Source organism: Panulirus ornatus, chromosome 48 (genome assembly GCF_036320965.1).
Source record: "Panulirus ornatus isolate Po-2019 chromosome 48, ASM3632096v1, whole genome shotgun sequence".
In the NCBI taxonomy this organism is placed as follows: domain Eukaryota; kingdom Metazoa; phylum Arthropoda; class Malacostraca; order Decapoda; family Palinuridae; genus Panulirus; species Panulirus ornatus.
In genome coordinates this window covers 9,523,535-9,546,342 of record NC_092271.1, presented here as the reverse complement: position 1 = coordinate 9,546,342, position 22,808 = coordinate 9,523,535, and the positions used below count along the sequence as shown (strand labels likewise).

General features: G+C 40.8%; 1 protein-coding gene across 2 annotated transcripts in view; it reads left to right on the top strand.

The window, feature by feature from the left end:
- LOC139764069 (armadillo repeat-containing protein 6) overlaps nt 1-20,849 on the top strand; it is an 80,295-nt gene extending 59,446 nt beyond the window's left edge. For both annotated transcript variants that reach the window (XM_071690523.1, XM_071690524.1), the window contains exon 9: nt 19,519-20,849. In XM_071690523.1, coding sequence (XP_071546624.1) covers nt 19,519-19,734 — 216 coding nt within the window. In that variant the 3' untranslated portion in view covers nt 19,735-20,849. The remainder of the gene's footprint in view (nt 1-19,518) is intronic.
- The last annotated feature ends 1,959 nt before the right edge of the window (nt 20,850-22,808 follow it).

Sequence of the window (22,808 nt, the reverse complement as noted above, 5' to 3'; positions counted from 1 at the left end):
CCACAGAGCATCTCTATAAACTCTATCATATGCCTTCTCCAGATCCATAAATGGTGCATACAAATACATTTGCTTTTCTAAGTATTTCTCACCTCTGATGCTCTGTACATGCCTTCACCCTCTCAGTCGATACCCTTCATATAATTTCCCAGGAATACTCAACAAACTTATACCTCTGTAATTTGACCACTCACCTTTGTCCCCTTTGACTTTGCACAGTGGCACTATGCAAGCATTCCGCCAATCCTCTGGCATCTCACCGTGAATCATACATACATTGAATAACCTTACCAACCAGTCAACAATACAGTTACCCCCTTTTTTGATAAATTCCACTACAATACCGTCCAAACCCGCTGCCTTGCCAGCTTTCATCTTCCGCAAAGCTTTTACTACCTATTCTCTTTCACTATATCATAAAACACATTCAACAAACCTTCAGAATACTCACTCCATCTCCTCACATCACCACTACTTGTTATCATCTCTCCATTAGCCCCCTTCACTGAAGTTCCCATTTGTTCCCTTGTCTTATGCACTTTATTTACCTCCTTCCAAAACATCTTTTTATTCTCCTTAAAATTTAATGATACTCTCTCACACCAACTCTCATTTTCCCTCTATTTCACCCCTTGCACCTTTCTCTTGACCTCTTGCCTTTTTCTTTTATACATCTCCCACTCATTTGCACTATTTCCCTGCAAAAATTGTCCAAATGCCTCTCTTCTCTTTCACTAATCATCTTACTTCTTCATCCCACCACTCACTACCCTTTCTAATCTGCCCACCTCCCTCCCACGCTTCTCATGCCACAAGCATCTTTTGTGCAAACCATCACTGCTTCCCTAAATACATTCCATTCCTTCCCCGACTCCCCTTACGTCCTTTGGTCTCACCTTTTTCCATTCTGTACTCAGTCTCTCCTGGTACCTCCTCACACAAGTCTCCTTCCCAAGCTCACTTACTCTCACCACTCTTTTCACCCCAACATTCTCTTTTCTTTTCTGAAAACCCCTACATATCTTCACCTTCACCTCCACAAGATAATGATCAGACATCCCTCCAGTTGCACCTCTCAGCACATTAACATCCAAAAGTCTCTCTCGCATGCCTATCAATTAACACGTAATCCAATAACACTCTCTGGCCATCTCTCCTACTTACATATGTATACTTATGTATATCTCTCTTTTTAAACCAGGTATTCCCAATCACCAGTCCTTTTTCAGCACATAAATCTACAAGCTCTTCACCATTTCCATTTACAACACTAAACACCCCATGTATACCAATTATTCTCTCAATTGCCACATTACTCACCTTTGCATTCAAATCACAGATCACTATAACCCGGTCTCATGCATCAAAACCACTAACACACTCATTCAGCTGCTCCCAAAACACTTGCCTCTCATGATCTTTCTTCTCATGCCCAGGTGCATATGGACCAATAATCACCCATCTTTCTCCATCAACTTTCAGTTTTACCCATATCAATCTAGAGTTTACTTTCTTACACTCAATCACATACTCCCACCACTCCTGTTTCAGGAGTAGTGCAACTCCTTTCCTTGCTCTTGTCCTCTCTCTAACCCCTGACTTTACTCCCAAGACATTCCCAAACCACTTTTCCCCTTTACCCTTGAGCTTCGTTTCACTCAGAGCCAAAACATCCAGGTTCCTTTCCTAAAACATACTACCTATCTCTCCTTTTTTCTCATCTTGGTTACATCCACACACATTTAGACACCCCAATCTGAGCCTTCGAGGAGGATAAGCACTCCCACGTGACTCCTTCTTTTGTTTCCCCTTTTAGAAAGTTAAGATACAAGGAAGGGAGGGTTTCTGGGCCCCCGCTCCCGTCCCCTTTAGTCGCCTTCTGCGATGCGTGAGGAATGCGTGGGAAGTATTCTTTCTCACCTATCCCCAGGGATAAGGAATGCGTGGGAAGTATTCTTTCTCCCCTATACCTAGGGATTATTATTATTATTATCAATTTTTTTCCTTTTTTTTTCTTTTTTTGTCACTGTCTCCTGCATTAGCGAGGTAGCGCAAGGAAACAGACGAAAGATTGGTCCAACCCACCCACATATATATATATATATATATATATATATATATATATATATATATATATATATATATATTATATATGTGTGGGGATAGGGGAGAAAGAATACTTCCCACGTATTCCCTGCGCGTCGTAGAAGGCGACTAAAAGGGGAGGGAGCAGGGGGCTGGAAATCCTCCCCTCTTGTTTTTTTTTAATTTTCCAAAAGAAGGAACAGAGAATTGGGCCAGGTGAGGGTATTCCCTCAAAGGCCCAGTCCTCTGTTCTTAACGCTACCTCGCTAATGCGGGAAATGGCGAATAGTTTGAAAGAAAGAAAAAAGATATATATATATATATATATATATATATATATATATATATATATATATATATATTTTTTTTTTTTTTTTTTTTTTTTTTTTATACTATTTGCCATTTCCCGCAATAGCGAGGTAGCGTTAAGAACAGAGGACTGGGCCTTTGAGGGAATATCCTCACCTGGCCCCTTTCTCTGTTCCTTCTTTTGGAAAATTAAAAAAAAAAATGAGAGGGAGGATTTCTAGCCCCCTGCTCCCTATATATATATATATATATATATATATATATATATATATATATATATATATATATTCTTTTTCATACTATTCGCCATTTCCTTCATTGAGAACAGAGGATATTTCCTTTGAGGGGAATATCATATATATATATATATATATATATATATATATATATATATATATATATATATATATATATATATATATATGTATCAACTGACTGTTATATTCCTCTCTTGTGTCTCCCCTGATTATGTGATTATTACACGAAAGTGCACTTGGGAACTTTTCGTGTTTCATTTTCCTCGTGGACTCATAGGAATATATATATATATATATATATATATATATATATATATATATATATATATATATATATTTTTTTTTTTTTATACTTTGTCGCTGTCTCCCGCGTTTGCGAGGTAGCGCAAGGAAACAGACGAAAGAAATGGCCCAACCCCCCCATACACATGTACATACCCACGTCCACACACGCAAATATACATACCTACACAGCTTTCCATGGTTTACCCCGGACGCCTCACATGCCTTGATTCAATCCACTGACAGCACGTCAACCCCTGTATACCACATCGCTCCAATTCACTCTATTCCTTGCCCTCCTTTCACCCTCCTGCATGTTCAGGCCCCGATCACACAAAATCCTTTTCACTCCATCTTTCCACCTCCAATTTGGTCTCCCTCTTCTCCTCGTTCCCTCCACCTCCGACACATATATCCTCTTGGTCAATCTTTCCTCACTCATTCTCTCCATGTGCCCAAACCATTTCAAAACACCCTCTTCTGCTCTCTCAACCACGCTCTTTTTATTTCCACACATCTCTCTTACCCTTACGTTACTTACTCGATCAAACCACCTCACACCACACATTGTCCTCAAACATCTCATTTCCAGCGCATCCATCCTCCTGCGCACAACTCTATCCATAGCCCACGCCTCGCAACCATACAACATTGTTGGAACTACTATTCCTTCAAACATACCCATTTTTGCTTTCCGGGATAATGTTCTCGACTTCCACACATTTTTCAAGGCTCCCAAAATTTTCGCCCCCTCCCCCACCCTATGATCCACTTCCGCTTCCATGGTTCCATCCGCTGCCAGATCCACTCCCAGATATCTAAAACACTTCACTTCCTCCAGTTTTTCACCATTCAAACTCACCTCCCAATTGACTTGACCCTCAACCCTACTGTACCTAATAACCTTGCTCTTATTCACATTTACTCTTAACTTTCTTCTTCCACACACTTTACCAAACTCCGTCACCAGCTTCTGCAGTTTCTCACATGAATCCGCCACCAGCGCTGTATCATCAGCGAACAACAACTGACTCACTTCCCAAGCTCTCTCATCCCCAACAGACTTCATACTTGCCCCTCTTTCCAAGACTCTTGTATTTACCTCCCTAACAACCCCATCCATAAACAAATTAAACAACCATGGAGACATCACACACCCCTGCCGCAAACCTACATTCACTGAGAACCAATCACTTTCCTCTCTTCCTGCACGTACACATGCCTTACATCCTCGATAAAAACCTTTCACTGCCTCTAACAACTTGCCTCCCACACCATATATTCTTAATACCTTCCACAGAGCATCTCTATCAACTCTATCATATGCCTTCTCCAGATCCATAAATGCTACATACAAATCCATTTGCTTTTCTAAGTATTTCTCACATACATTCTTCAAAGCAAACACCTGATCCACACATCCTCTACCACTTCTGAAACCACACTGCTCTTCCCCAATCTGATGCTCTGTACATGCCTTCACCCTCTCAATCAATACCCTCCCATATAATTTACCAGGAATACTCAACAAAATTATACCTCTGTAATTTGAGCATTCACTCTTATCCCCTTTGCCTTTGTACAATGGCACTATGCACGCATTCCGCCAATCCTCAGGCACCTCACCATGAGTCATACATACATTAAATAACCTTACCAACCAGTCAACAATACAGTCACCCCCCTTTTTTAATAAATTCCACTGCAATACCATCCAAACCTGCTGCCTTGCCGGCTTTCATCTTCCGCAAAGCTTTTACTACCTCTTCTCTGTTTACCAAATCATATATATATATATATATATATATATATATATATATATATATAAGTGTGTGGAAGAAGAAAGTTAAGAGTAAATGTGAATAAGAGCAAGGTTATTAGGTACAGTAGGGTTGAGGGTCAAGTCAATTGGGAGGTGAGTTTGAATGGAGAAAAACTGGAGGAAGTGAAGTGTTTTAGATATCTGGGAGTGGATCTGGCAGCGGATGGAACCATGGAAGCGGAAGTGGATCATAGGGTGGGGGAGGGGGCGAAAATTCTGGGAGCCTTGAAGAATGTGTGGAAGTCGAGAACATTATCTCGGAAAGCAAAAATGGGTATGTTTGAAGGAATAGTGGTTCCAACAATGTATGGTTGCGAGGCGTGGGCTATGGATAGAGTTGTGCGCAGGAGGATGGATGCGCTGGAAATGAGATGTTTGAGGACAATGTGTGGTGTGAGGTGGTTTGATCGAGTGAGTAACGTAAGGTTAAGAGAGATGTGTGGAAATAAAAAGAGCGTGGTTGAGAGAGCAGAAGAGGGTGTTTTGAAGTGGTTTGGGCACATGGAGAGAATGAGTGAGGAAAGATTGACCAAGAGGATATATGTGTCGGAGGTGGAGGGAACGAGGAGAAGAGGGAGACCAAATTGGAGGTGGAAAGATGGAGTGAAAAAGATTTTGTGTGATCGGGGCCTGAACATGCAGGAGGGTGAAAGGAGGGCAAGGAATAAAGTGAATTGGAGCGATGTGGTATACCGGGGTTGACATGCTGTCAGTGGATTGAATCAAGGCATGTGAAGCGTCTGGGGTAAACCATGGAAAGCTGTGTAGGTATGTATATTTGCGTGTGTGGACGTATGTATATACATGTGTATGGGGGGGGGTTGGGCCATTTCTTTCGTCTGTTTCCTTGCGCTACCTCGCAAATGCGGGAGACAGCGACAAAGTATAATAAAAATAAAAAAAATATATATATATATTTTTTTTTTTTAAACTATTCGCCATTTCCCGTGTTAACGAGGTAGCGTTAAGAACAGAGGAATGGGCCTTTGAGGGAATATCCTTACCTGGCCCCCTTCTCTGTTCCTTTTGGAAAATTAAAAAAAAATAATGAGAAGGGAGGATTTCCAGCCCTCCCGCTCCCTCCCCTTTTAGTCGCCTTCTACGACACGCAGGGAATACGTGGGAAGTATTCTTTCTCCCCTATCCCCAGGGATAATATATATATATATATATTATATATATATATATATATATATATATATATATATATATATATATATATATATATATATATATATATATATATATTTTTCTTTTTTTTCTTCCAAAAGAAGGAACAGAGAAGAGGGCCAGGTGAGGATATTCCCTCAAAGGCCCAGTCCTCTGTTCTTAACACCACCTTGCTATCGCGGGAAATGGCGAATAGTATGAAAAAAAAAATATATATATATATATATATATATATATATATATATATATATATTACAGAGGTATAAGTTTGTTGAGTATTCCTGGTAAATTATATGGGAGGGTATTGATTGAGAGGATGAAGGCATGTACAGAGCATCAGATTGGGGAAGAGCAGTGTGGTTTCAGAAGTGGTAGAGGATGTGTGGATCAGGTGTTTGCTTTGAAGAATGTATGTGAGAAATACTTAGAAAAGCAAATGGATTTGTATGTTGCATTTATGGATCTGGAGAAGGCATATGATAGAGTTGATAGAGATGCTCTGTGGAAGGTATTAAGAATATATGGTGTGGGAGGAAAGTTGTTAGAAGCAGTGAAAAGTTTTTATCGAGGATGAAAGGCATGTGTCCATGTAGGAAGAGAGGAAAGTGATTGGTTCTCAGTGAATATAGGTTTGCGGCAGGGGTGTGTGATGTCTCCATGGTTGTTTAATTTGTTTATGGATGGGGTTGTTAGGGAGGTAAATGCAAGAGTTTTGGAAAGAGGGGCAAGTATGAAGTCTGTTGGGGATGAGAGAGCTTGGGAAGTGAGTCAGTTGTTGTTCGCTGATGATACAGCGCTGGTGGCTGATTCATGTGAGAAACTGCAGAAGCTGGTGACTGAGTTTGGTAAAGTGTGTGGAAGAAGAAAGTTAAGAGTAAATGTGAATAAGAGCAAGGTTATTAGGTACAGTAGGGTTGAGGGTCAAGTCAATTGGGAGGTGAGTTTGAATGGAGAAAAACTGGAGGAAGTGAAGTGTTTTAGATATCTGGGAGTGGATCTGGCAGCTGATGGAACCATGGAAGCAGAAGTGGATCATAGGGTGGGGGAGGGGGTGAAAATTCTGGGGGCCTTGAAGAATGTGTGGAAGTCGAGAACATTATCTCGGAAAGCAAAAATGGGTATGTTTGAAGGAATAGTGGTTCCAACAATGTTGTATGGTTGCGAGGCGTGGGCTATGGATAGAGTTGTGCGCAGGAGGATGGATGTGCTGGAAATGAGATGTTTGAGGACAATGTGTGGTGTGAGGTGGTTTGATCGAGTGAGTAACGTAAGGGTAAGAGAGATGTGTGGAAATAAAAAGAGCGTGGTTGAGAGAGCAGAAGAGGATGTTTTGAAGTGGTTTGGGCACATGGAGAGAATGAGTGAGGAAAGATTGACCAAGAGGATATATGTGTCGGAGGTGGAGGGAACGAGGAGAAGAGGGAGACCAAATTGGAGGTGGAAAGATGGAGTGAAAAAGATTTTGTGTGATCGGGGCCTGAACATGCAGGAGGGTGAAAGGAGGGCAAGGAATAGAGTGAATTGGAGCGATGTGGTATACCGGGGTTGACGTGCTGTCAGTGGATTGAATCAAGGCATGTGAAGCGTCTGGGGTAAACCATGGAAAGCTGTGTAGGTATGTATATTTGCGTGTGTGGACGTATGTATATACATGTGTATGGGGGGGGTTGGGCCATTTCTTTCGTCTGTTTCCTTGCGCTACCTCGCAAACGCGGGAGACAGCGACAAAGTACAAAAAAAAAAAAAAAAAAAAACGTATGTAAGTAGGAGAGATGGCCAGAGAGCGTTATTGGATTACGTGTTCATTGACAGGCGTGCGAAAGAGAGACTTTTGGATGTTAATGTGCTGAGAGGTGCAACTGGAGGGATGTCTGATCATTATCTTGTGGAGGCTAAGGTGAAGATTTGTATGGGTTTTCAGAAAAGAAGAGTGAATGTTGGGGTGAAGAGGGTGGTGAGAGTAAGTGAGCTTGAGAAGGAGACCTGTGTGAGGAAGTACCAGGAGAGACTGAGTACAGAATGGAAAAAGGTGAGAACAATGGAAGCAAGGGGAGTGGGGGAGGAATGGGATGTATTTAGGGAATCAGTGATGGATTGCGCAAAAGATGCTTGTGGCATGAGAAGAGTGGGAGGTGGGTTGATTAGAAAGGGTAGTGAGTGGTGGGATGAAGAAGTAAAAGTATTAGTGAAAGAGAAGAAAAAGGCATTTGGACGATTTTTGCAGGGAAAAAATGCAATTGAGTGGGAGATGTATAAAAGAAAGAGACAGGAGGTCAAGAGAAAGGTGCAAGAGGTGAAAAAGAGGGCAAATGAGAGTTGGGGTGAGAGAGTATCATTAAATTTTAGGGAGAATAAAAAGATGTTCTGGAAGGAGGTAAATAAAGTGCGTAAGACAAGGGAGCAAATGGGAACTTCAGTGAAGGGCGCAAATGGGGAGGTGATAACAAGTAGTGGTGATGTGAGAAGGAGATGGAGTGAGTATTTTGAAGGTTTGTTGAATGTGTTTGATGATAGAGTGGCAGATATAGGGTGTTTTGGTTGAGGTGGTGTGCAAAGTGAGAGGGTTAGGGAAAATGATTTGGTAAACAGAGAAGAGGTAGTGAAAGCTTTGCGGAAGATGAAAGCCGGCAAGGCAGCAGGTTTGGAAGGTATTGCAGTGGAATTTATTAAAAAAGGGGGTGACTGTATTGTTGACTGGTTGGTAAGGTTATTTAATGTATGTATGACTCATGGTGAGGTGCCTGAGGATTGGCGGAATGCGTGCATAGTGCCATTGTACAAAGGCAAAGGGGATAAGAGTGAGTGCTCAAATTACAGAGGTATAAGTTTGTTGAGTATTCCTGGTAAATTATATGGGAGGGTATTGATTGAGAGGGTGAAGGCATGTACAGAGCATCAGATTGGGGAAGAGCAGTGTGGTTTCAGAAGTGGTAGAGGATGTGTGGATCAGGTGTTTGCTTTGAAGAATGTATGTGAGAAATACTTAGAAAAGCAAATGGATTTGTATGTAGCATTTATGGATCTGGAGAAGGCATATGATAGAGTTGATAGAGATGCTCTGTGGAAGGTATTAAGAATATATGGTGTGGGAGGCAAGTTGTTAGAAGCAGTGAAAAGTTTTTATCGAGGATGCAAGGCATGTGTACGTGTAGGAAGAGAGGAAAGTGATTGGTTCTCAGTGAATGTAGGTTTGCGGCAGGGGTGTGTGATGTCTCCATGGTTGTTTAATTTGTTTATGGATGGGGTTGTTAGGGAGGTAAATGCAAGAGTTTTGGAAAGAGGGGCAAGTATGAAGTGTGTTGGGGATGAGAGAGCTTGGGAGGTGAGTCAGTTGTTGTTCGCTGATGATACAGCGCTGGTGGCTGATTCATGTGAGAAACTGCAGAAGATGGTGACTGAGTTTGGAAAAGTGTGTGGAAGAAGAAAGTTAAGAGTAAATGTGAATAAGAGCAAGGTTATTAGGTACAGTAGGGTTGAGGGTCAAGTCAATTGGGAGGTGAGTTTGAATGGAGAAAAACTGGAGGAAGTGAAGTGTTTTAGATATCTGGGAGTGGATCTGGCAGCGGATGGAACCATGGAAGCGGAAGTGGATCATCGGGTGGGGGAGGGGGCGAAAATCCTGGGGGCCTTGAAGAATGTGTGGAAGTCGAGAACATTATCTCGGAAAGCAAAAATGGGTATATTTGAAGGAATAGTGGTTCCAACAATGTTGTATGGTTGCGAGGCGTGGGCTATGGATAGAGTTGTGCGTAGGAGGGTGGATGTTCTGGAAATGAGATGTTTGAGGACAATATGTGGTGTGAAGTGGTTTGATCGAGTAAGTAATAATAGGGTAAGAGAGATGTATGGTAATAAAAAGAGTCTGGGGTAAACCATGGAAAGCTGTGTAGGTATGTATATTTGCGTGTGTGGACGTGTGTATGTACATGTGTATGGGGGGGGTTGGGCCATTTCTTTCGTCTGTTTCCTTGCGCTACCTCGCAAACGCGGGAGACAGCGACAAAGTATAAAAAAAAAAAAAAAAAAAAAAAAATCCACACACGCAAATGTACATACCTATACATCTCAACGTATACATATATATACACACACAGACATATACATATATACACATGTACATAATTCATTGTACCAAGGCAAAGGGGATAGAAATGAGTGCTCAGATTACAGTGGTACAAATTTGTTGAGTATTCCTGGGAAATTATATGGGAGGGTATTGATTGAGAGGGTGAAGGCATGTACAGAGCATCAGATTGGGGAAGAGCAGTGTGGTTTCAGAAGTGGTAGAGGATATGTGGATCAGGTGTTTGCTTTGAAGAATGTATGTGAGAAACCCTTAGAAAAGCAAATGGATTTGTATGTTGCATTTATGGATCTGGAGAAGGCATATGATAGAGTTGATAGAGATGCTCTGTGGAAGGTATTAGGAATATATGGTGTGGGAGGCAAGTTGTTAGAAGCAGTGAAAAGTTTTTATCGAGGATGTAAGGCATGTGTACATGTAGGAAGAGAGGAAAGTGATTGGTTCTCAGTCAATGTTGGTTTGTGGCAGGGGTGTGATGTCTCCATGGTTGTTTAATTTGTTTATGGATGGGGTTGTCAAGGAGGTGAATGCAAGAGTTTTGGAAAGAGGGGCAAGTATGCAGTCTGTTGTGGATGAGAGAGCTTGGGAAGTGATTCAGTTGTTGTTTGCTGATGATACAGTGCTGGTGGCTGATTCATGTGAGAAACTGCTGAAGCTGGTGACTGAGTTTGGTAAAGTGTATGAAAGAAGAAAGCTGAGAGTAAATATGAATAAGAGCAAGGTTATTAGGTACAGTAGAGTTGAGGGCCAAGTAAGTTGGGAGGTAAGTTTGAATGGAGAAAAACTGGAGGAAGTGAAGTGCTTTAGATATCTGGGAGTGGATTGGGCAGCGGATGGAACCATGGAAGCAGAAGTGAATCATATGGTGGGGGAGGGGGCAAAAGTTCTGTTAGCGTTGAAGAATGTGTGGAAGTCGAGAACGTTATCTTGGAAAGCAAAAATGGGTATGTTTGAAGGAATAGCGGTTGCAACAATGTTGTATGGTTGCGAGGCGTGGGCTATGGATAGAGTTGTGCGTAGGAGGGTGGATGTTCTGGAAATGAGATGTTTGAGGACAATATGTGGTGTGAAGTGGTTTGATCGAGTAAGTAATAATAGGGTAAGAGAGATGTATGGTAATAAAAAGAGTGTTGTTGAGAGAGCAGAAGAGGGTGTTTTGAAATGGTTTGGTCACATGGAGAGAATGAGTGAGGAAAGAATTACCAAGAGGATATATGTGTCAGAGGTTGAGGGAACGAGGAGAAGTGGGAGACCAAATTGGAGGTGGAAAGATGGAGAGAAAAAGATTTTGAGTGATCGGGGCCTGAACATGCAGGAGGGTGAAAGGCATGCAAGGAATAGAGTGAATTGGAACGATGTGGTATACCGTGCTCAAGGTGCTGTCAATGGATTGAACCAGGGGATGTGGCTGGATGGCGATGCTAATGAATAAAGGCAGACTGTGAATTATGTACTTGTGTATATATGTATATGTCTGTGTGTATATATATATATATATATATATATATATATATATATATATATGTATATGTTGAGATGTATAGGTATGTATATGTGCGTGTGTGGACGTGTATGCAGGTGGGTTGGGCCATTCTTTCCTCTGTTTCCTTGCGCTACCTCGCTAACGCGGGAGACAGCGATAAAGTAAAATAAAATAGATAAAACATAATTCATACTGTCTGCCTTTATTCATTCCCATCACCACCCCACCACCCATGAAATAACAACCCCCTCCCCCGCATGTGCACAAGTTAGCGGTAGGAAAAGACAACAAAGGCCACATTCGTTCACACTCAACCTCTAGCTCTCGTGTATAATGCACCGAAACCACAGCTTCCTTTCCACATCCAGGTCCCAAAGAACTTCCCATGGTTTACCCCAGACGCTTCACATTTTTTTCGTTGTCTTACGCACTTTATTTACCTCCTTCCAAAACATCTTTTTACTCTCCCTAAAATTAAATGATACTCTCTCACTCCAACTCTCATTTGCCCTCTTTTCTGCCTCTTGCACCTTTCTCTTGATCTCCTGCCTCTTTCTTTTATACATCTCCTAGTCATTTGCTTTATTTCCCAGCAAATATCATCCAAATGCCTTTCTCTTCTCTTTCACTAATAATCTTACTTCTTCATCCCACCACTCACTACCCTTTCTAATCTGCCCACCTCCCACGCTTCACATGCCACAAGCATCCCTTGCGCAAGCCATCACTGCTTCCCTAAATACATCCCATTCCTCCTCACTCCCCTTACGTCCTTTGTTCTCACCTTTTTCCATTTTGTATTCAGTCTCTCCTGGTACTTCCTCACACAAGTCTCCTTCACAAGCTCACTTACTCTCACCACTCTCTTCACCCCAACATTCTCTCTTCTTTTCTGAAAACTTCTAGAAATTTTAACCTTCACCTTCACAAGATAATGATCAGACATCCCTCCAGTTGCACCTCTCAGCACATTAACATCCAAAAGTCTCTCTTTTGCGTGCCTATCAATTAACACTTAATCCAATAACGCTCTCTGGCCATCTCTCCTACTTACATACATATACTTATGTATATCTCTCTTTTTAAATCAGGTATTCTCAGTTACAAGTCCTTTTTCAGCAAATAAATCTACAAGCTCTTTACCATTTCCATTTACAACACTGAACACCCCATGTACACCAGTTATTCCCTCTACTGAAACATTACTCATCTTTGCATTCAAATCACCCATCACTATAACTCGGTCTCTCATCAAAACTACCTACCACACTCACTGAGCTGCTCCCAAACCACTTGCCTCTCATGATCTTTCTTCTCATGCCCAGGTGCATATGCACCAATAATCACCCATCTCTCTCCATCCACTTTCAGTTTTACCCATATCAGTCTAGAGTTTTACCCATATCAATCTATCACAATCTATCACTCTATCACATACTCCCACCACTCCTGTTTCAGGAGTAGTGGCAACTCCTTCCCTTGCTCTTGTCCTCCTTCTTAACCCCTGACTTTACTCCCAAGACATTTCCAAACTACTCTTCCCCTTTACCCTTGAGCTTTGTTTCACTCAGAGCCAAAACATCCAGGCTCCTTCCCTCAAACATACTACCTAACTGTCCTTTTTTCTTATCTTGGTTACATCCATACACAATTAGACACCATAATCTGAGCCTTCGAGGAGGATGAGCACTCCCCGCCTGACTCCTTCTTCTGTTTCCCCTTTGAGAAAGTACAAATACCAGGAAGGGAGGGTTATTGATTATTATTATTATAATTATCATTATTATCATTATTATTCTTATTTCTATTATTTATTATACTTCATTGCCATTTTCCGCATCAGCTAGGTAGTGCCAGGAAACAGATGAAGAATGGCCCTTCCACTCATATGCACATATACATACATATATACACATCAACATATACATATGCCCATATACACATAGACCTATACGTATAGACACACACAAGTACATATTTCTACTTGCTTGCCTTTATCCATTCCTGGTGCCATCCTGCCCCACAGGAAACAGCATTGCTACAACCTGTTGCAGCAAGTTATCGCCAGGAAAACAGACAAAAATGCTACATTCATTCACACTCAGTCTCTAGCTATCTTGTGTAATGCACTGAAACAATAGCTTCCTATCCACATCCAGGCCCCACAGATGTTTCCATGATTAACCCAGATGTTTCACATGACCTGGTTCAGTCCATTGACTGCACATCAGTCCGGTTTCCCACGTCGTTCCAATTCACTCTATTTTTTGCATGCCTCTTACCCTTCTGTATGTTCAGTCAGGCCACGATCGCTCAAAATGTTTTTCACTCCATCATTCCACCTCCAATTTGGTCTCCTGCTTCTTTTTCCCTCCACCTCTTACACATATATCCTCTTTGTCACTCTTTCCTCACTTATGCTAACCATATGCCCAAACCATTTCAACACACCCTCTTCTGCTCTCTCAACCATACTCTTTTCATTTCCACACATCTCTCTTACTCTTTCGTTACTTACTAGATCAGACCACCTCACACGACAAATTGTCCACAAACATTTAATTTCCAACACATCCACCCTCCTCCTTACAACCCTATCTGTAGCCCATGCCACGAAACCATATGATTATGTTGAAACTACTATTCCTTCAGACATACCCATTTTTGCTCTCCGAGATAATGTTCTTTCCTTCCATACATTCTTCATCACTCCCAGAACCTTTGCCCCATCCCCCACCCTGTGACTCACTTCCGCTTCCATGGCTCCATCCCCTGCTAAGTCCACTCCCAGATATTGAAAACACTTCACTTCCTCCAATTTTCCTCCATTCAAACTTGCATCCCAATTAAATTGTCTCTCAACCCTCTTATTCATATTTACTCTCAACTTTCTCCTTTCACACACTTCCAAACTTGATCACTAACCTCTGCAGTTTCTCACCAGAATCAGCTACCAGAGCTGTATCACTGGCGAACAAGAACTGACTCACTTCCTAGGCCCTTGCATATTCTCCCCTCTCTCCAAAACTCTTGCATTTACCTCCCTAACCACCCCATCCATGAACAAATTTTCCAACCATGGGGACATCACATACCCCTGCTACACACTGACATTCAGTGGGAACCAATCACTTTCCTCTCTTCCTACTCATACACATGCCTTATATCCTTGGTAAAAACTTTTCACTGCTTCTAGCAACTTACCTCCCACACCATACACTCTTAAACCTTTCCACAAAACATCTCTATCAACCTTATCGTATGCCTTGTCCAGATCCATAAATGCTAAGTAAGTATTTCTCACATTCTTCAAAGGAAACACCTGATCCACACATCCTCTACCACTTCTGAAACGACACTACTCTTCCCCAATCTGATTCTCTGTACATGCCTTCACCCTCTGAATCAATACTTTCCCATATAATTTCCCAGGAATACTCAACAGACTTATACCTCTGTAGTTTGAACACTCACCTTTATCCTTTTTGCCTTTGTACAGTGACACTATGCATCATTTTGCCAATCCTCAGGCACTTTGCCTTTGTACAGTGGCACTATGCATCATTTTGCCAATCCTCAGGCACTTCACCCTGATCCATACATACACTGAATATCCTTTCCAACCAATTCACAACATAGTCACCCCCTATTTTAATAAATTCCACTGCAGTACCATCCAAACCCGCTGCCTTGCTGGATTTCATCTTCTGCAAAGCTTTCACTACCTCTTCTCTATTTACCAAACCATTCTCCCTGACCCTCTCACTTCGCACACAAACCCAACCAAAATACCCTATATCTGCTACTCTGTTAACAAACACATTCAACAAACCTCTAAAATACTCACTTCATCACTACTTGTTATTACCTCCCCACTTTTCCCCCTTCACCGAAGTTCCCATTTGTTCTCTTGTCTTACCCACGTTATTTACCTCCTTCCAAAACTTGTTTTTATTCTCATTAGAATTTAATGATACCCTCACCCCACTCATTGCCCTCTTTTTCACCTCTTGCACCTTTCTCTTAACCTCCTGCTGCTTTCTTTTATACATCTCCCAGTCATTTGCACTACTTCCCTGCAGGTATTGTCCAAACACCTCTCTTTTCTCTTTCTCAAACAACCTTATTTCTTCATCCCACCACTCACTACCTTCTCTAATTTGCCCACCTCTCTCCTTTCTGATGCCACATGCATCTTTTGCACAAGCCACCACAGCTTCCCTAAATACCTCCCATTCCTTGCCCTTTCTCCTGATGTCATTTGCTCTCACCTTTTGCCATTGCACACTCAATCTCTCCTGGCACTTCCTCACACAGGTCTCCTTTCCAAGTCCACTTACTCCCACAACTCTCTTCTCCCCAACATTCTTCTTTTCTGGAAACCTCTACAAATCTTCACCCTCTCCTCTGCAGGATAGTGATCAGACATCCCTCCAGCTGCCCCTCTCAGCACATTAACATCAAAAAAATCTCTTTTTTTACACGCCTATCAATTTACATGTAATCCAACAATGCCCTTTGACCATCTCACCTACTGACATACGTATACTTATGTGTATCTCTTTTTAAACCAGTTATTCCCAGTCACCAGTCCTTTTTCAGCTCACAAATCCACAAGCTCTTCATTTCCATTTACAACACTGAACACCCCATGTACACCAATTATACCTCAACTGCTACATTACTCACCTTTGCATTTAAATCACCCATCTCTGTAACCCAATCTCATGCATCAAAGCTGCTAACATACTCACTCAGCTGCTCCCAAAACAATTTCCTCTCATGGTCTCTCTTCTCATGACTGGGTGCATATGCACCAATAATCACCCATCTTTCTCCTTCCACTTTCAGTTTTACCCACATCAATCTAGAATATATTTTCTTACACTCTATCACATACTCCTACAACTCCTGCTTCAGGAGTAGTGCTACTTTTTCCTTAGCTCTTGTCCTCTCACCAGCCCCTGACTTTACTTCCAAGACTTTCCCAAACCACTCCTCCCCTCTACCCTTGAGCTTCATTTGACTCAGAGCCAAAACTTCCAGGCTTCTTTCGTCAAACATATTACCTATCTCTTCTTTCTTCTCATCTTGGGTACATCCACACACATTCAGACACCCAAATCTGAGCCTTCAAGGAGAATAAGTGCTCCCCGCCTGGACTCTTCTGTTTTCCTTTTTAGAAATTTAGATAAAAGGAGGCAAGGGGTTTTCCATTCCCCCGCTCCTGTCCCCTTTAGTCGCTATCTACGACACTCGGGGAATACGTGGAAGTATTCTTTCTTTCTCCCCTATCCCATATATATTATATTTATTTATTATACTTTGTCGCTGTCTCCCACGTTAGCGAGGTAGCACAAGGAAACAGACGAAAGAATGGCCCAACCCACCCACATACACATGTATGTACATACCCATCCACACACAGCACATATACATATCTATACATCTCAATGTATACGTATATATACATACACAGACATATATACACATGTACATAATACATACTGTCTGCCCTTATTCATTCCCGTCGCCACTCTGCCACACATGAAATGAAATCCCCCTCTCCCCACATTTGCACGAGGTAGTGCTAGGAAAAGACAACAAAGTCCACATTCGTTCACACTCATTCTCTAGCTGTCATGTATAATGCACCGAAACCACAGCTCCCTTTCCATATCCAGGCCCCACAAAACTTTCCATGGTTTACCCCAGATGCTTCACATGCCCTGGATCAATCCATTGACAGCACGTCGACCCCGGTATACCACATCGTTCCAATTCACTCTATTCCTTGCATGCCTTTCACCCTCCTGCATGTTCAGGCCCCGATCACTCAAAATCTTTTTCACTCCATCTTTCCACCTCCAATTTGGTCTCCCACTTCTCGTTCCCTCCACCTCTGACACATATTTCTTCTTTGTCAATCTTTCCTCACTTGTTCTCTCCATGCGACCAAACTATTTCAAAACACCCTCTTCTGCTCTCTCAACCACACTCTTTTTATTACCACACATCTCTCTTACCCTTTCATTACTTACTCGATCAAACCACCTCACACCACATATTGTCCTCAAACATCTCATTTCCAGTACATTCACCCTCCTCTGCACAACTCTATCTATAGCCCATGCCTTGCAACCATATAACATTGTTGGAACCACTCTTCCTGCAAACATAACCCATTTTTGCTTTCCAAGATAACGCTCTCGACTTCCACACATTTTTCAACGCTCCCAGAACTTTCGCCCCCTCCCCCACCCTGTGATTCACCTCCACTTCCATGGTTCCATCTGCTTGCAGATCCACTCCCAGATATCTAAAACACTTCACTTCCTCCAGTTTTTCTCCATTCAAACTTACCTCCCAATTGATTTGTCCCTCAACTCTAGTGTACCTAATAACCTTGCTCTTATTCACATTTACTCTCAGCTTTCTTCTTTCACCCACTTTACCAAACTCAGTCTCCAGCTTCTGCAGTTTCTTGCCCAAATCAGCCACCAGCACTGTGTCATCCTCGAACAACAACTGACTCACTTCCCAAGCTCTCTCATCCACAACAGACTTCATACTTGCCCCTCTTTCCAAGACTCTTGCATTCACCTCCCTAACAACCCCATCCATAAACAAATTAAAGAACCATGAAGACATCACGCACCCCTGCCGCAGGCCACCATTCACTGAGAACCAATCACTTTCCTCTCTTCCTACACGTACACATGCCTTACATTCTCGATAAAAACTTTTCTCTGCTTCTAACAACTTACCTCCCACACCATATATTCTTGATACCTTCCACAGAGCAGAGCATCTCTGTCAACTCTATCATATGCCTTCTCCAGATCCATAAATGCTACATACAAATCCATTTGCTTTTCTAAGTATTTCTCACATACATTCTTCAAAGTAAACACCTGATCCACACATCCTCTACCACTTCTGAAACCACACTGCTCTTCCCCATTCTGATGCTCTGTACATGCCTTCACCCTCTCAGTCAATACCCTCCCATATAATTTTCCAGGAATACTCAACAAACTTATACCTCTGTAATTTGAGCTCTCACTCTTATCCCCTTTACCTTTGTACAATGGCACTATGCACGCATTCCGCCAATCCTCAGGCACCTCACCATGAGTCATACATGCATTAAATAACCTTACCAACCAGTCAACAATACAGTCACCCCCTTTTTTAATAAATTCCAGTGCAGTACCAGCCAAACTCGCTGCCTTGCTGACTTTCATCTTCCGCAAAGCTTTACTACCTCTTCTCTGTTTACCAAATCATTCTCCCTAACTCTCTCACTTTGCACACCACCTCAACCAAAACACCCTATATCTACCACTCTATCATCAGACACATTTAACAAACCTTCAAAATACTCACTCCATCTTCTCACATCACCACTACTTGTTATGAACTCCCCATTTGCCCCCTTATATATTTATATATATATATTTTTTTCCTACTTCCTGAACCAATGTTTAGTGTGGCATTAACATGATTAGAGCACACCTGTAGTAGTACACAAAGCATTAAGACTGAAAATTTTTAATTCTGTAGTGAAAACCACCTGTTACTTGAAGAAGCAGTGGATAAGTAGTGGAAGGAGAGAAATGGGGAAAGAATGCATTGAGTGGTGTATGCAAGGGAGGCCTTTAAGGACAGGGATTAGTGGAGACTCATTTGCCATGGACACTCCCTTGATGGGTGGTCCTAGAGAGAATGGGCATCAGAGAATCTTTTCAAAGAGCTTGACATTCCAAAGGAGTCCATCATCTCAGGTATGGAATTTAGTGCAACCTAAGAGCATAGATTCCCAATAAAAGTGGTCATGGGGTTATAATGTATAGTTTATTTTTTTCATTCACTTAGATGATTATTCAGCTTTAACATATAAGGAGCCTGTGAAAGCAGCATTTGTGTACAAGACTGTTTTTATACTTGATTGTCGTTTCCTGCATTATCCTTCATGAACTTTCTTTTCTACCAAATAACAGCTTATTTTCCTCGTGTTTTACAGAAATTGGGTTGCATGGCTATTCGAAACATGGTTTCCCGAGTACCTGAGAATAAACAGCGCTTTATTGAGTATGGTGTGGAGGAGGTGATCCACACTGCCATCAAGAATCATGGAGAGCAAGTAAAAGATGTAGCAAGGGCAGCCCTCAGAGACCTAGACCTTAAAGTGGATCTTATGGAACAATGGAAGGGAACTGGCCATGAAATCTGCCGATAGAAAACATACCAACTGTAGATGTCCTCTTGAATCATATCCTGCATTACTCTGAATGTGCTAGTTAGGCAAGACGTTTGACTGTCACGGTTTTTTGAATTCTTTAGCTTTTTACAAAACCAGATTCGTTTACTAGGAAATAATAATTTCTAATTTCAGGCAGTGGTAAAAAGTGTTGGGAGATTATTAATTCAATTAATATTTGAGTATATAACTTGTAGTCATCTTGTCATCACAGACAAATAAAAGTAAATGATATGTAGTTGTATCTCACAACTTATAGTGCTCTTTAAGAAGCATGATCTGTTTTAGACTCATGTCAATAGAAATATTGGTTCTACTAGATTTAGATAATATAACAACCCTTCAGCATTAATGTATATGCACAGTTTTGATGGAAATGGTGAGTACATTGTTTGCTTTAATATAATGGTTTTAGTACTTAAATGATCTTCCTGCTTTAGCTGGCATGCCTAGGTTGATTATGTTATATCCATAGGTATTTGTAGGAATGGTATTTGCTTATAGCTCAATTGCAGAATAGTAAATAATTAGTAAAGTTTTAGAAGAAAATGCTCTGTACATAGTCATGCTAACCTGTCATTTTAACCACAATGTTCATATCTGTAAATGTATGCCTCTTTTTTACTTTGTGCATTTAGGTGTGATTTTAAAGTGAACAGGGTATTTTCATCTTTGTCTTCACAAACTTGAGGGAAAGTATGAAACTAGCCATTTACGATAATCTGGACATAGTTGTACTTGAGGGGTTTCAGGAATACCTTTACCTCAATAATGCTTTCTTAGGACACATCTGACAAAGCTCTATCCTCTTATAACAGTCTGTGATATTTATTCCTACTTATTTGATAATACTTTTTACCAGACTAGGGTGAAATATGCAGGATCTGCTTATACCAAAGACCAATTTGTTTGCTTTCATGCCCCATGAAATTGAGGTATATTTTGCTCCTCAGTTGGGTACACATCTGGTTTTTACCAAGATATTTCACACATTAGAGACATAAGGGTAAGTTATTTCCTCCATTCTTTCCCTTAGGAAAAGAAAAAAAGAGACTAAAGAAATGTGAAAATGAGAATAAAATTCTCTTCCCATCCCCTTTCCTTTCCTTTCACCCATCCTGGATCATGTTGAATTTTGCAATTCACATTGAGAAAAGGGAGAAGAAAAGGAGGAGGATACTTGTATGTGCATAGAGGGAGATGATGTTAAGATTAGCTCAGTAACATAGTGTTAATTAGAAAGTAAGACCAACAGTCATGACCCAGAGAGTGTATGATGGTCCTTAGCACCACAAAGTCAGGACGACAGTAATGCTTTCTTTGGTGATTGGTATCTACACCCCTCTGCCTTCTTGGTTCACCTTTTTTATGTATAGATGTTCATGATACCATGTTAGGTTACACTTTCATTCATGCTCTCAGAATAGAAAGGTTACATTGCAAATAAGAAATCTAAAGCCAATATGGTGGGTAATTGCGCAAGATCATGGAAATTTGACATGGGAATTATTTGCTGCAGTGATTAAAGTAGTTCAGGAAGTGAAGATATTCAGGAATCCAAAGACCTTACCAGGCTGATGAAGACATATATGTGCTAACATGGTTTTATTTTGAAATTCGTTCATTTATGTCCTACTTGGTAATTTTACCATACACTTTCATGAAAAGGTGTTTTTTTTTCACTGCCGTATCATTTTTTATAGTTTATGTCATTTGTTATCTTCTTTATCTTTATTAACAGTTTTCCCATACAGTCTCCTCGATGTGTTTAAGAAGATCATTCCTCAATTATATTGACACTTATTGTCACAAAACTTTCCCTTGTACAGTATAAGGGAACTATCACTGTTCCTATCTTGACATTTGGCACTTTTCCATTTCTTCTTGAACATACATATTTTGTGCATACATTCTGTTACCACATTAATTGAAACTATATGTATTTCTACTGTTAAATCAACCACATGTGTAGCAAACCTGAGAATTATAACAGTAAACTACAATTAAATGGATGACATAAAACCTACAACACATTTATGTGACAAGTCCAGATCCAAACAGGGAGGATTATGTGATAAATGTAATATGTACACAATTAGCCTGAGAACCTAAATCTAAATAGAAAATTTGGGTAAAATTGTAATAAAGCCCTGAAGTGAAACAAAAACACAGCTCTGGTAGTGGATTTTGAACCACAACTGTCTCTACACTATTGGAAGTTTTTGAACCATACACATTTGAACCATACACAGAACATGATATGAGGGAATGAAACTGTTTTCATGAACTCAGAAAAATGACAAGAAAATTACCAGGGGATATTGGGCACATACAGCAAGAATGGGAAAATGGTAAATGAGATCATCATCACTTTCACTTTCAACCTCATTGGTCTGGGGCTCTATATGTTGGTGACTATTGTTGAACAGTATTTGGTTGATAGGTTTGCTCTTTGTCAAATCTTCTATATATTAGTAATCTCTGAATGTTGTGGTATTGCCCTTATCCCTGGTGCTTCCATAATTTACCAAATTCAACATGTATATTTAAATCTGGACCTATTATGGTAGAAATATCCATTTGAGAGTACCATGGCAGCTTAACTTGCACATTCCCTGAATTTCAAACAGATACCATATCTCTTATGAAATTGGAGGAAGTAAAGAAAACCATAACCTAATTACAAAAGCTTCAGTGTACCATTTATGAGGAATTACTCATGGCAATATTGATAATAAATGTTTGTATAGTCTCATGCCAATGAATCTCTTCATTGTTGCAGTGTGTGTATATTTCTGTCTGTCTATATTTATTACCATTTTTCTTACATTTGTGATGCATCACTTAAATAGTTGATAGTCATTTGGTTTAGTTTGAAGATATGTGAATTACAGTATGCATGAGTTCATGCTTGCAGTTATAAATGAAAATGGCAAAGAAATTTTTTTAATTACATAAGGAGAACTGAAACTCTTGTATTGTAGCAGATAGGCAGTGCAGTATTAGTTGCTCTGTTACACCCCTCACACCACTTGTGATGTTTCTATTGTTCA